Source organism: Pan troglodytes, chromosome 21 (genome assembly GCF_028858775.2).
Source record: "Pan troglodytes isolate AG18354 chromosome 21, NHGRI_mPanTro3-v2.0_pri, whole genome shotgun sequence".
NCBI lineage: Eukaryota > Metazoa > Chordata > Mammalia > Primates > Hominidae > Pan > Pan troglodytes.
The window spans coordinates 20,852,434-20,867,542 of NC_072419.2; the positions used below are offsets into that span (position 1 = coordinate 20,852,434).

General features: G+C 35.1%; 2 protein-coding genes across 11 annotated transcripts in view; one reads left to right on the top strand and one right to left on the bottom strand.

The window, feature by feature from the left end:
• The window catches only part of MACROD2 (mono-ADP ribosylhydrolase 2), a 2,047,165-nt gene that overhangs the window by 325,208 nt on the left and 1,706,848 nt on the right, over positions 1-15,109 (top strand). The gene's annotated exons all lie outside the window — the stretch shown is intronic.
• FLRT3 (fibronectin leucine rich transmembrane protein 3) lies at positions 1,066-14,755 on the bottom strand. Of its 2 annotated transcripts, XM_009436826.5 has the most exons (3): positions 14,481-14,715; positions 5,653-6,400; positions 2,168-4,631 (listed from the first exon to the last, which is right to left on the bottom strand). In XM_009436826.5, exon 3 carries the CDS (start codon positions 4,577-4,579, stop codon positions 2,630-2,632), a length of 1,950 nt encoding a protein of 649 aa, XP_009435101.3. In that variant the 5' UTR covers positions 4,580-4,631; positions 5,653-6,400; positions 14,481-14,715; the 3' UTR covers positions 2,168-2,629. The 2 variants fall into 2 exon arrangements, with proteins under 2 accessions (XP_001136869.3, XP_009435101.3); XM_001136869.6 differs by lacking the exon at positions 5,653-6,400 and having other exon boundaries at positions 1,066-4,631; positions 14,481-14,755.

Below are 15,109 nucleotides of genomic sequence, written 5' to 3' on the forward strand. Positions count from 1 at the left end.
AAGTGGTAGATCTGAGATTTCAAGTCTTTTGATGCTCTGTGTGGAAAACACAAACTCAAAGTGTGTATGTGTGTTTAATTCTCTCATTCAACAATAATCAACATAGAAGACTTGTCTTAACAAGTTTTGCCCCATACACCACGCAAGCAATCAGTTCTTCAGCAGATACCAGCTGGGTGTCCTCCAATTCAGTTTAATCCCGACACTGTCTACCTGGAAATTGTGTCATATCCCACAGGTTGAGGGCTTATTCCCACAAAACTGCCTCCTCTTCAGACACCAGTTGCAAGACTAGTCAGCTTCAAGTTTGGTTTCCCAGGATCCCCTTTTTGTGTTCTATTAATATGCTACAACAGCTCACAAAATGCAAGGAAACAGATTTACTGACGTATTATAAAGGATGTTACAAAGGATCCAGATGGCAGGAAACATAAGGTGAGGTCTAGGTGGGCACAGAGCTTCCATGCCCTCTCCAGGCATGCCATCCTGCAGGAACCACCACATGTTCAGCAATCTGGAAGCTCTCCAAATCTTGACCTTTTGTTTTTTTATGGAGGCTTGATTACATAGGCATGCTTGATTAAACCACTGGTCACTGGTGATCAACTTAATCTTCATCCACTTCGCCCTCTCTGGAGGTTAGGGTTTGGGGTTGTAAGTCCCAACCCTATAATCATGTCTTGGTCTTTTCAATGATCAGACTTTATCTTGAAGCTACCTAGGGCCTGCCAGCTATCAGTGAACTCATTAGCATATGAAAATATATCACTTTGAAGATTGCAAGGGTTTTAGGAGTTGTATGCCAGAAACAGGGACAAAGAGAAAGTGTGTATTTCACAGTATCACAAATGCCAACTCACTCTACTAAAAGGCTATTTTAAAAAAACAGTTTTTCAAAGACCACCTTAAAAAGTATCAGGACAGTGGCAGCAGTGCACCTAAGAGAGAAAGGCTTTGAAACCATTTCTTAAATTTTCCATCTATACAGTGTATAAGTAAGAGGAAATACATTTATACATGAAACACTGAACTCTTTGAAGTAAAATGATACACAACCTCAAGATGTTGATTTTTTAAAATTTTTAGCCAACTTTTATTTTTATGCCTAGAAAAATACATGGGACGTTTAAGACTAATGTGCTGGGCAATTTGCTACTTAGTGATAGTAACACAATCCTGAAAAAGCAAGCACAATTATTCTGTACTTTTTAAAAGTTTTATTCAGCAATAAGACCATAATTTTTCATATTTAAGGAGTATGAAAAATTTGTCGAGTTTTAAAAGCTGAATACATGTAGCGTTGGATCAAGGCACATACAAGACTGGCCAAAGGGCGTACAATGCACTTTGGTTTTTTGTTGAAAAAAAAAAATCATGGCAACAGAGAAGTGATATGGTTTTTCAACAAGTAACAGCTCACAATTCAGTAGGAAGCTAGAAGGAAATGTTACATTACGAGTTCATTATGTAATATCTGGAAAATTGTGACAGTAATGGGCAGTATTCTTGATCTTTGTAAAAGTAAATTGAACATTTATGTACAGTGTTAAAACCTTTGACATAAACCAGATCTAAATTTGATGTCTAGTATTTATTTTTCTTTAAATTATCTCTTATTTAAAGAACTACTTTCTCTGGATTGTTGAGGGGAATCGCTTATAATTACATTACATTTTTAATATGCATAAAGTTTCTCTGACATCCTTTATGATAAAAACATCATAAACACTAACAATTTTGTGTTTATAATTCACTTTTCAAAAATCAGGATGGTATAGGCAAAACCAAAATGCAGTTTTGGTATTTGTGTTCATTACACTATACAAGTCTAAGTTTTCATGTTTTCCTAAGTACACATTTTCCCCCCAACTTGGAAGCACATTTACATTACCGTTTTTGTGAAGTCCTTTATTTTCAAAGCTTTGCTGACAATGGCTTTAACAGACTTCATACTCCTTTTATGCCAGCTGATGTATTCAGTTCAGAAGATATGCTTAACTTTTTTAAGGATAATTAATTTGCCTAGAGCAAAAATGGAGATATGCAGGAAGTTTGATATTGCCCATTACTTCACACATTTTGATTTATTGAATACCACTGGGATAATACAAATTTAATAATTGGAACATTATTTCATAACCATTTTTTAAAATTAAATTTTATCTCATTCAGCCATTCAGCCAGTTTTTTTTTTTTTTTACATTTTATTAATACCAAAGTGAAAAATGGCCTGTGCTTATACTACAAGGATCTCATATGAATGCAGTCCTGATTGTTCGACACAGCAAGAAAATTCACTTTCACAGTCAACAAGTCATCTTACTCAGTAGAACACAAAGTAAATGATTTATAACTCCAATATTTGCAAGGAAAATACAGTACAAATTACTAAAAAATACTAAAATATAGAATTGTGTTCAGGCATCTCCACTACATCAATCGCAGCAGTAACCTGAAATTTGAAACTTTTAATAAAAAGTTCTTAAATATAAATTATATGGCAAATGTACAGTACATTGCTTTTTTTCAGTCTCTTTTTCCAGTGTTTTGCAGTAGAACAGGGTTCCTACCATCACCTCCCTTAGGTTTAAAAAACCCAAAACACAAGTCTGCTGTGAGTCCTTCAGCATCATGAGTGTGAGTGATCTGAGTCTGGAATACCACTGTCTCTGTAGCTTCGGTTACTACTGCTTTCACTGTGATTGTTTTTGTACAGATTCATTCCATTAGGAGGAAATATGGTGTGTATTACAAACTCCTCCTTCGAGATGGGTTCATTGCTTATTGGTAACATCTGAAAAGAAGTTTCCCTGATTTCCAGGATAGAGTTGTCCTTCTTAGTGCCAGCTTCTGCATAGTCATCCTTTCTTCTCCTCCCTTTGCTATATGCACAGTTCCTTGAGAAGAGCGATCCATTCCTATGAACATACCAACACACTAAAGCAAGAAGGGCAATGGTAACCAGGGCCACAGCCCCACCAATGATGGCAGCCAAAGGTAAATTGGGGTTTTTGTAAGGTTCTTTCTCTTGCTCTCGATTGAGGGTGGTTGTAGGGTTGTACATTCGAAGGGGTGCAGTTTCAGTCTCAATACAAACAGGAGTTTCATCAAATAGGTAGAGGTTGCTGGTTTCCATGGGAACCATGCATACTTTATAGGGTGAATCAGGCTCCAGGGCTGTGACCAAGTACTCACTGCGTTCCCCTGTTACAATTGTTTCTGTTATAGATCCAAATGCCGGGCTATGGCCCAGTTTAAGCCAGCTGAGTCTCAAAGCAGTCATAGGTAGAGCAAGTTTCCAAGAGATATGAATGGTATCAGAGGTGACAGACTTCACAGTAATTGTAATTGTTTTTCTTGAGGGACTCCCTGTGGTTTGGTGATCCTTAGTGAGCTTGGGGTTCTTAATATCTGGCTGTTTGGTCACTGGAGCTGGCCACTGTCCTTGGGCAGGATACACTGTGTTGGGTATTGCAGTGGTTATCTGAATGGTGCTTACAATCCCACTGTCCTTACAATCAAACAGTTCTGCATTGAGATCCTTAATAGCCATCCCACGAACCTTTTCTGGGGCTTGGCACATGAGCCCACGCACGTTGACCTTCACAGGTAGTGATTGTAACCAGTCACGTACCCATTTCATCTTGCACCCGCAATACCAGGGATTGTTGCGAAGAATCAGTTGTGTTATATTGTCCAAATCATCAAAGATACCCTGAGGTAAATTACTTAGGTTATTATTGGACATATCCAGTCGATAGAGCTGCCTTAGATAAGAAAAAGCATTTGGGGGCACCCGATTGATGTGGTTATCTTGAAGATAAAGCTTCCTTAGGTTTGTGCCTGGAAGGTTTACTGGTGCAGCAGTCAGGGAATTCCGCACCAGGGACAGCTCTGTCAAATTAACTAGGTTGAAGAAAACTTTGTCACCTAAACCATGATTGTTCAACAGGTTTCCATCTAGAACCAGGCGTTTTAGACTAGTGAGACCTTGAAGAGATGGTGATGAAATAGTGGATATGCGATTATCATCCAAGCGTAGTTCTTCTATAGTCCTGGGCAAACCCCAGGGAATTGTGCTAAGGTGATTACGGGACAGGAAAAGCAGTCGGAGATAGTTGCTGTCTCGGAATGCTCCCTCCTCTATGCTAACTGCAGAGACAGAGTTGTCATCTAAATGTAATTCTTCCAGATAGGGAATTTTTGAAAGTGAATCATAAGTGATAGTCCTTATGTTATTTTCTTGCAAATGTAACTCTTTTACATACTTTGGGAGGTTGGTAGGAAATTCATCTAAACTGTTGTGGTATAGATATATTCTTTCTACTTTCAGCAAGTTTTTCAAATCTGAAGGAATCCCAGCATTATTTATTTGGTTGTTCTGAAGGTAGAGAGTTGTAGCATCCTCTGGTATTCCTGTTGGAATGGATGTCAGAAAGCGATCATTACAGTAAATGAAACCTGCATCGCAGCGACACACAGATGGACAGGATTTAGCCATAACTGATAGAGGTGCTACTTGAAGGAACAGCCCAATTTTAGTCCCGATGAGGAAGATGCTCCAGGCTGCGCTGATCATGGTCAGCAGTGTTGAGGTCTTTATACAAGGTAGCTTCTGTTACTTCAGAACCCTAAAATGAAGTGAGTAAAAAAAGACAGAAAACAATAAGGCCAGCATACTGAATATAATGTTTAAAAACGAATGTGGAAACTAAAATATCCATAATCACTTTTAATATTTTCATTTGTTTTGGGAGGGGGCATAATAGGGTTTATTGCTAGCTAACAATAGACACTGTCATATAATCTCTTTACCTTAATGGTTTCTTAATTTCTTTATAAATTAAAAAGTATCTGTCCTAAATCCATTTGATTTTGAAATATTAAATATAATTGAAGTTTTATTGAATAATCCAAAGTATTTTAATTATACTTTATATGAACCTTTAGACAGTCACTGATCAAGCTAATTGAATATCCATTTCTTACTTAATATTCATAATAAGTAACACCTTGGAATATTATTTGTTATATTTAAAGGTAATCATTTTACTGTTATCAAAAAACCACACATTTTTATATTTACTTTTTATTAGGCAAAAACTATACAGGTGTAGAAAAATGTCATAAAAATACCTATTCTCTTCATACTCAGGAATAGTTACACACATCTTGAGATCCTCAATCTCAAACCCATAGTTTGCTTTGATTATTAATGTCATTTCATTTTCTTTGGTTATTAATTTTAAGCATTATTTTAAATGGATGGTTTTCTATAAGAAAATAAGAATGATTCCTTCATTTATTTTTGGGAAAGAATTACAAAGCTAATACATCCAGCTAACCTAAGTGGAAAATTTCACTTCATATTAAATTCTGTCTTTCTTCTGTTCACATTTTGTTATATGTTTCATACTGCAGGTTTTAATGACTTTGTCCACATTTTTCATTATTTTCTACCTCATAACGTGTTGTCACAGTGCATTTATATTTCTTTGAATTCTAACCTAGAACATAAATCAACTTTTTCTATGGCTGGCAAAGTATAGATTTATACTGATGTATTGTGTAATATAATCTCTTCTGTCCTTTTAAGTATTAATTAGCCTTTGTAATTTTAGGCATGAAAATAAAATACTTTGTTTTTCCTACCTTATTGAACGATGTGAGTAAATTTTGCGGGGGTGAATATCCAATGCACATATATTATTTTCCTGGTGAGGGACTGGGACTTATAAACTTTTGTTTAGTCCTTGGAAATGTTCTTCACCGTTTATTCAAGTAATCCTATGGCGTACACACCTCCAGATCAGGCTTGCTGTTGTCAATGAACATTCCAGCTGCAGTTCAGCATGGTGGGCAAGCTCATTAAAGTGGGGGCAGAAACAATTCTGCTTCCTGTTACTATGTAGGACACATGGCTTCCTATGTATTTTTTTTTTCTTTCTGATAGAGTTTCTGTGTGAAAGTTCCTTTTGTGTAGCTTAATTCCCTTAGTGGAAATTGCCCTCTTTGAAATTCTTATTGGCTCTTCTGTGCAATGTGGTCAGAGATAGTAACTTCAGATCCTCATGAAGAAAGTCATTCATGATGCTAAGGCCTGTATAGTAATAGGTTTTTCAGGCAGTTACCCCCTACCTTTATTCCCATCCAGGATTATCCAAGTATAAACTTTGTACAGTAGCTACATCCTGAGGTATGATTATCTGCTGTGAAATAGCTATTTCCAGCTTTTGCTTCTTGCTGATTTTTCAGAATGTCTGGTGCAGTCACATTATACAAGAACAGGTATTCTCTTTTAAGAAGTAAAGGAAACTAAATTCTTCATGTAAAGAAAAGGAGGCATACTAAATTTCCTTTATATTTCTCTTCCTTAAAATATACTGGGACTGAGCATCTCCTGTGAAAGTAAAAGGTTTTAATGAACTATTAATAATGAACTTTAACATACTAGAGAAATTTCCTAGACATTTAATTTCAATGTCTTAAAATAACACATCTTTCATCATAGTGGTTAGTCAGAAGGGATAGGTTGACCTCTTTGTTTTTAGACTTCTCATTTTCTTATACAAATAAAGTAGGAGCCAAAGTTGAGATTGTCATCAAACAGATAATTTCTATTATCTGATTGTGTCACTTTGAATTAAACACCATGGCTTTCAAATTCAAGCCAGTCTTTAAAAATTTACTTTTAAATCATATGCATAAAATGATAAAATGTTTAAAAAGAAGAAAACAAGTACATGTCAAAGAGGTGAGCAAATACATTAACAAATATTTTTGACAGAAATGCCAAGGTAACTTTTTAGGCATTTCTGAACATGATTTAACAAAGTCACACAATCCACAATTTAGAGTTGAAAAGACTATTTTAAAAGCTTTTCTTTTGATTTGCTTAGTGCCCTGTTTGATTCCTCCTGCAGGTCTCAATTCTCCCAACTGCAGAATGTTGACATCATCCCCTTTCTCTTTAGGGGTGTATCTAAGGACTACTTAGTGATCTTGAAACTCTAAGCACTCAGGTGTTCTTGCCCAGAAGGTGACGTAGAAGTTCAAGTCATATTTAGTTTTTCTGGAGAATACTGTTCTAATTTTCTTTTAGCATACTAAGTTTGAAAAAAAATTTGTATTTGAAATAGAAGGGACACTATTATTTCAATCTCCTTGTAGTGACCATTAGGAAAGCACATCAAAACCAGGTGGGGCATTTCTCTCTAGGTTCATACATGAATATTGCCAGTTTTTAATAAGTGTATTTTTCATTTCCAAAAGAAGACTTTTGGCTTGACTAAAGAGATCATTGAATTTAATGTTGACTGCTTTGCCCATTATCAAATATGCACGAAGATTTTTTGAGAGTTTAGAGGAGGTGAGTAATATTCGAATTGGTTATGCAGGGTCATCCACTCTGATACTTTGTATATATGTAGGGAACATTTGAGTATCCTGGAAATATGTGACCCTGAAAGTAAGGACTAAAGTAGTAGCAATTTGCTTCTCCCACAGTTGCTATCTAACATCCAACAAGTATAGCATCTGTTCCATAATTCAGATACTCTGCTGAACGAGTATGTTAAATAAGGCCACAATTTGTGTTTCTGGTTCTCTCCAAAAATTCAGTTTCTTTTAGTTTGCTAACTACATACCAACATGGTCATAGGCTATATTAACGGAAGAAAAGTGAAAAAAATTACAGATACATATAATTTATTATTTACGCAACTTGAAACAAAAATAGCAGTTAGCAGATGGATCAAACAGTCTCTAGTGAATATTGCAAAGTGCCCACAGAGGAAAGTTTAAATGATTTATTATTTAATGTGAGGTTTTACTGTGATGCCTTTAGGGCTTTGCTCATTATTGTCAAATTCCAATAGTATCTTTTCTTGAAAACTGTTGCTTTCTCAGTGTGTGAAAATGGAAAACCAAGCTGTTGAAATTATAATTACAAAGTTACTTTTTAAAGTATCTTCTGTAAAAGTTTTTTAAACTTGAAAATTATTCAACATATAAAATAATGTGGTTAATTTAAGTTTAGAAAACAATTGCTTATGTTAAATTGCATTAGAAACTAATTAAAAACCATTATAAAAATAACAAGTGAGAACCTGCTTAAAATATTACCAAGAGTCAAGCATTTCTGATATTCCAGGGATGATGGTGAGGCAATATATACTTGAGATGATGAATCCGCTGATTGGGGATTTAAAAACTGATTGTTCCCTGAGTCAGGTCAGACCACAGTGTGTCCAAGGTGATGATCATAATGATAACCAGACATAAAATAAATGTCTTTTATCTTGTGTCTGAACTATATATATTTCACCAAATAAGGCTCTAACAATATGTATTGATTTTCACATTTTTAACCCAGAGAATGAAAGAGTTCTAAATTGGTGTGAAAAGACGGAAGATTAATTTGTTTATTTTACCTGTTTTACATTTGTGAAGCTGCTTTCTCTATTCTGTTTGATATGCAAACTCACATTTGCCATTCATACAATAGTGGTAATAATGTGGGATTAACAGAAAGCCTTAAATCTCATTAAGTTCTTGGAAAATGTCATTCTCTTCTCCCCACATTGTATTAAAATAAAAGGCAAAAACATAAAACAGGTTTCTTAGGAGAGAAGGATACTCTTTCGGAAATGAAGATTACGTTCAGAGCTACTCTCATATGCCCCTGCTCCCTTAGGCTCAAAACAGTTCATGTTTAACTATGTTTTATATCTTCTCTTTCCCATTTATTTTGAAACTATAGTGCTAAACAGATTTTTGGGTTTTGGTTTTGGCATATTAAAGGCTGCAAGGATCTCTTCATCAAAAATGAACGATCCTCTCCTATCCTTAGACCTTCCCCTTTCTGAGCTGGATCTACATATTTGCGCACCTAGAAATACTGTAGTCAAATGTCGATGATGAAAAGAAAAATGACCCCCACTGGCATGGACACTGTGGCCAGGTTTCCATAACACTGACTTCAGAGCCTTTCTGTCCGCCTAGGCTTGAAAGAGGCCATTACTTCTGAACAAAATGAATCGATCTTTTAGAAAAATACTGTTAATGGGGTAACTTGGGGGGAAAACATAAATGAAGCCCTGGTAACTTAATGGAATGTTTAAAAACATTTTTTAATGGAATCATTATTTAACTATAAAACACTTAAAACTGTAGTAAAAAGAAGAAAAACATAACCACCTCACTGATGAATCAGATTTTTAATAGGGATCCTTATATTCATATTCAGTTTATTTTTACAAATAAAAATTGTGGGGGTTTTTTTGCATTTATAATGTAATCATCAAGTCTGAAAAGCTTCCAATTTATTTCCATGATACACCCAATAAAACATGTAAATAGATAAGGATACTATTTTAGGGAAACCAATATAAGAAGTTGTATCTGAATAGAAAACTAGTATTTAAATAAAATCAAGAACTTGCGGCAATCTACATGTTTATATGATTTCTTCCCTGCTACTACAATATTTTGGAGGTGGGAGTGTTATGAGAAGGTATTTCTTATGTTTTGAGAATATTACTTAGATTAAGATGAAGCTGTATAATAGTAGTGCTAACTTCTTATTTAATGCCTTAGATTTAAATTGATTTTGATTTGACCTGTTTGATCATTAGTCATTTTTTTAAAATATTAATTCAAGTATAAGGTTTTGAGATTATAGTTTATTTTTAATGATTTCTCTCACAGAATGATTTCTGAATGCTGGGGACTTTAAAAAATATTCAATCTAAAATCTAATGGCATGTAGAACTTTTAATCCAAGTTATTTGCATTGTTTTAAGTAAAACCTTGAGACTAAAGAAAACACATGCCTAAACAAATGTATCCAACTTTGTGAATATTTCTAGGTAAACTGGAATTTATACAATCATAATTTAGAGTATTAGGAAGGTAATTTATTTATGAAGGCTTAAATTGCTGCCAAAAAAGCTCAACCTGTGAATGCTAAGCCTTTGCAACAACAAACGGTATTTCAAATAAACTACATATACGGTTAAACTGAAAAACTGGAGTACATCAGGTTAGTTGATAGTGACAGCAAAATGCTTTCTAAGCAGGCTGTCTGGTAGTTAAATTTTCCACGATCATCAGATTTCAGGAAAGTTCCAATTCTTTTGTTTAATGCCAGGCAAGCAGAAGGACCTCTAACTCTCCTCTTGAGAGTCATGAAGTCTGAAGGGTTTGCTGAGAGGCAGAGAAGCAAGTGTGCCTTTTCATACTTGGTTTTATCCAGACTATTTTCTAGCCTGAACACAGTCCTTGTTTCATTTATGGAAAATAGGGGATAAAATTTCCAATGCTAAGTATTTTTACTTTTTCTTTTTCTGTTACTGGTTATTTTCCCCGGTACGTTTCTGACAAATGAATCAAATTCTGCTTCATTTATTTTGACTTGTAAAGTTAAATCAAGCATCCTTAAAACAAAAAGGCAAACTGGGATATTATCCGTCAGCATAGTGAATGCTGCTTCCTTTTATGATATTAAACCCAAAGTAAATGAATTAGAGAACAAGAGTTGTAAGAATGAGTAAGATATTAATTTAGAGAGTGGTGAAGGTAAGTGGTGTAGAGTTTGGGGTGGGCGCATGCTTTAAATTTGTGCTTTTGAGCAAATGCAATTAAAAGTTTGCCTACTTTTGTTAAACCACATTTTACCATTGCAAACTTCAAATTCCTTTTTAACTGTGTGGGTACAACTTGGTTGATGTGCTTTAAATTTCTAATATTTAAGTTTCCATACAGTAGTTCAGCAAATACATTTATTTTAGTCTACTGTGTGGCAAGCACTATACTGGTCGGTGAGACCACCTGAAATCATAAAATACATTGTTTTTCATGTCCAAGCAGGGTATTACTTAAACCAGATGAAGAGGAAGAAAATCAACAACACATAAACTGATCAATCCACAGTCCAGTGGCACACTTTAAAAATGGTTTTTAACCAAATGTGGTCTGTGGGTTTTCTCTTCAAAGTTGCCTCGGTAACTTGTGCACATGTAAAGTGAAAGAATAAAGAACAAAAGCTGTCATTGTCTCATCGAGTGAGAGCAATTTCTCCCTCCTTTGATTTAAACAGAATAATACCTGCAGAAAGCTTTTTATACATCCCTGACACTTGATTTTAGGGTAGGAAAGAGATTATGCATATGCAAAACAAATGAAATTTTAGCTTTTGCTTAAATTATATTCTATTGCTTTCTACTTAAAATCTGTTTTCTCTGGGGTTTTCGTAAATAGATAACTCAAAGTTCTTTCTTACACAACATAAACATAGCTTTGAAAACTGTCTTTTAGTGTGATGTTTAACCAAATTCAGTGATGTCGATCTGTATTTTGAAACTGGAAAATACTTTTTGAAATGTGTATACCTATTTTCTTAAGAGGAAGAATGCTGTTTCAGAAGACCAACTCTTTGTTGGAAATTTATTTGTTGACTTTCAGTAAATTTTTGAAATGGTGGAATGTTAGAAGGAGCTGAGAAACATCTCTTTTTATGCTCTGAAGAGAAAATGCAGTTTTGAGGATTAATATTGCTGAGAGATTTTTACTGTAGAGTTTTTGCCCACTGGGGGGTGGTACACTCTACCAGAACACTGCTTTCAGAAGCCGCAAGTCAGATGTTGGCTGCTGCTGGCCCGTTTTTCTCTGGTTTAATTACAACAAAGCCTCCCGTTGAGAAGAACAGTGAAGGCCTCTGGGGCAAAAGGTGGGGGGTGGGAGGGAAGGGGGAAGGAGGAAAGACGGAGGGGAGAAATTATGGCCTTTGAAAAATTTACTGAATCTTATTTCCATTGTTGACTTTATTTATGGTAGTCTTCATTTGATTTAAACAGTTATTTCTAATGCTTTTTTTTTTAAATAAATGGGTTTGAATAAAAGAATATATAAGGGGATCTATTCAGAATTTTTAAGTTAGCTCTGGATTTTGCCATTAATCAATCACATTCTTTGTTATATAGCCCACCCACCTTAAAAAGAGGCATAAAAGTTAAGAAATGACTGAAATGGCAACTATAAACCAAATACGTTTTTCATTGACCAGATTTAATATTGGTATGAACATTGGCATATCAAAAATGAAAAGCAAGAAAGAAGAAACATTAACATATTATTAAGACAAGGCCAATTCCCTGCACTGATTTTTGTAGGGCTTAAAACTGTTCAAAATAATCCAGAAAAAGGAGGAAGCCTTAGGGTGTGTGGCCAAGAAAAGCACAGAAAAATCTCTCTGCAATGCACTTGCATGTTTAAAGCTGATTATTGTATTTTTCATCTAGAGAGACTGAGTGTTCATTAGGGTCTTGTGTCCCTAGGCAGGAGATGCTGAGCATAATTGGAGTTTCTATTTGATTGGGCAATATAGTCTAGAGAAGAAACTGGGGTAAAGATAATTAATAGCTTGCTAACAAAGTCTGACAGCCACAAGATTTCAACCAAATTTATTTCACACTGCTTCATTTGGCTCTGAAAAAGTTTTGATAGAATTGTAGGCTCCTTAATTAACACTTGAAAGCAAAAGAAACATACCTTCTATTTTGCTGCCACATTTAGTTATGACAAATTTTCTTACTGTTTTTCTTCTTTTTGTAAAAACTTTATTTGCTATCCAATTATATATTTCACAAACGTTATGTTTGGGAAGTGTTTAATTGTGCATTTTGAACCCAGTCATAATTGATTTTAAAGGGTGGGGTGCAGCGAAATGAAAAACCCAATTAGTAACTGGTAGACAGTTTTACAGAACTGCAATATTAATGAATTCATTATGTTTATTCATTCACTAATATTTTGCTGATCCTTGGACTTGATGTGTTTTGGTTGTGCTCTTCAAAAAATCAAATTTTAGTTTTCTTAGTAAATCTATGCGTTTTTGTAACTCTGTTTTTATTTCAGGGTAATAAATAGATGTGCGTTTGTCTGTGTGTATATATATGTGTCCAAACTAAGGGGCATATCTCTGATTTAATTTTCCCATGGTAAAACCTGGCATATTATCATTAATATTTGTAGTAGTTGGTAATGTTGATATTATTGATTGCGGCACTTTTAAAGGATTAATTTTTCTTTACTCATTTCGGAAGAGATGAATATTAGTCATCTGTCACTTTGGGTCAAGTATAAGTGATTCTCCCTGAATATAAGCAAATGTATTCTTTATGTTTAGGCTGGTCAGGATATTTTTATGCAGTCAGAGATAAATGAAAGGCATTGCTACAGCTGAAGGACTTTTCTAGTGGCTTTATTTATGTTGTTTCTGGATAATAAAATAACATAGATGAGCATTTTAGACAGATTTATTAATAGACAGATTTATTAAGAATGTTTAAAATAGCCTTGTTATTAAAACCATTAGAGATTTTGGACTAACAGTTGAAAAAAAATCAATTTTTTTTCTTTTAAATTCTAAATAAAATAATAAAAACAAACCCCCCAGATGTTGAGAAGACATGGATGGGCCTGTTGCACTCTTTACCTATATGCAACCATTTTGTTTCAGACCTAATTCAGTGAACAAAATTTTTTGAGAAGATACATTTAACTACTTTTTCAAGCTTTGTAGTATAAATGCATTTCTTCCAATATAAGATTTTCCTATTATAAGTTGCAAAGAATGGATCCTCTGCAAAACCCACTTGATAAGGGCTCTACTCATTTATTTTTCTTTCCTGCTACCCCAAACTCACTGCATACATCAGGCATAGCTTCCAGGGTGAGCTTTGTTAGTTTTTCTGAGTAGACTTAGCCATTTACTATGCTAGTCACATACTTCACTTGCCTAAGCAATGGATTTTGGCGTTCTGTTGAAGAGGGAATATGGTTTGGAAGAGTGTCTCCCCCTCCTCTGAGTTCAATTTACTAGTTGAGATTTGCAAGCCTGAAATGCTTGAAGCAGCTCAGGCACGATAGCAGTGCAAGCTTTAAAATCTAGGTGTAGCTGTTAATCCTTTACAGAGGCACATAAGTCTCCAGGAGTAGCTCGGCTAGCTGTGAGCAAGATGTATGCTTTTCATGTACTGCGTACTCATGGGCTGAGGGATTATTGATTTTCTTTCACAGTTGTAAAAACAGCAATTGGTGATCATACCACACGTACAGTACACACCAAGTTGCTTTTCTATCTGTGAAGAATCTCCTTGTATTCTTTAATATTTAACATTGAACTTTCCAACTTGCTGTTTTCCATAAGGCTCTTTTCACATAGCAATTACTCAAGACAGAAAATAGCCACTTACTATCTTTTATAAATGAAAGAAGGTTCTAAGAAACTTCTTACATTCAGCCATCATAGTGAAATTTTTCATTGCTGGCTTGCACGCACATATATTGCTTGTTCTGGTGACAGAGCAAACGTTCCTATTTGGATTTCTCATAGTATCAAGTCGTTTCTTTCTTTCTAGAGAGTAAAACCAAGCAAACTTTCTGGGACAATCATAAGAAAAAACATGGAAAACACTTACCAGGAAGACGAGAAAAAGCAATCCTATATACACTGCCGCTATAGCTGTAATTCCATTGACAGTGAATTGGAGTAATAGCCCTCCCCCGTCTCCCAAGCTCTGCGTCCAGTCCACACAAAGCCCACGGCAGCTGCAGGCTGAGCTTGTCCTGCTTCAGATCACTCCTACACTGAGGAGTGAGCGAGGGAGAGCATTCCAGTTTACTGCACACAGCCCACCTCCAAGTCTGAAGTTTAAAGCTTCACCTCGCAGTGGCTGAAGAAGGGGGTGATGTCATAGATGGGCAGGACTTAGCCAAGATCTTGTTCAGTGAGGTAACTGGATAATCAGACAGATGAGCTTTGCAAACGCTAGAGGGGGCGAGAGCAGCCGAAATGAAGCATCAGCCTGCCAAAGCTAGGATGCCATTTGGTTTGTAGGCAGCCCTTTGGAATCTCAACATTTTCTAAAGTTTACTACAAGGCAGTGGTAGCATACTTATGTATTTTTTTAAAAAGCATGTTAGAAAGATATTTTTAAGATCACAATAGAAAAAGACAGGCTTTGTCTTATTTTTAAACCATCTGTATTGAAAAGAAGTTAACCAAAATCAAATTAGTTTTATTATTCACTAGCTAAAATAATGTTAT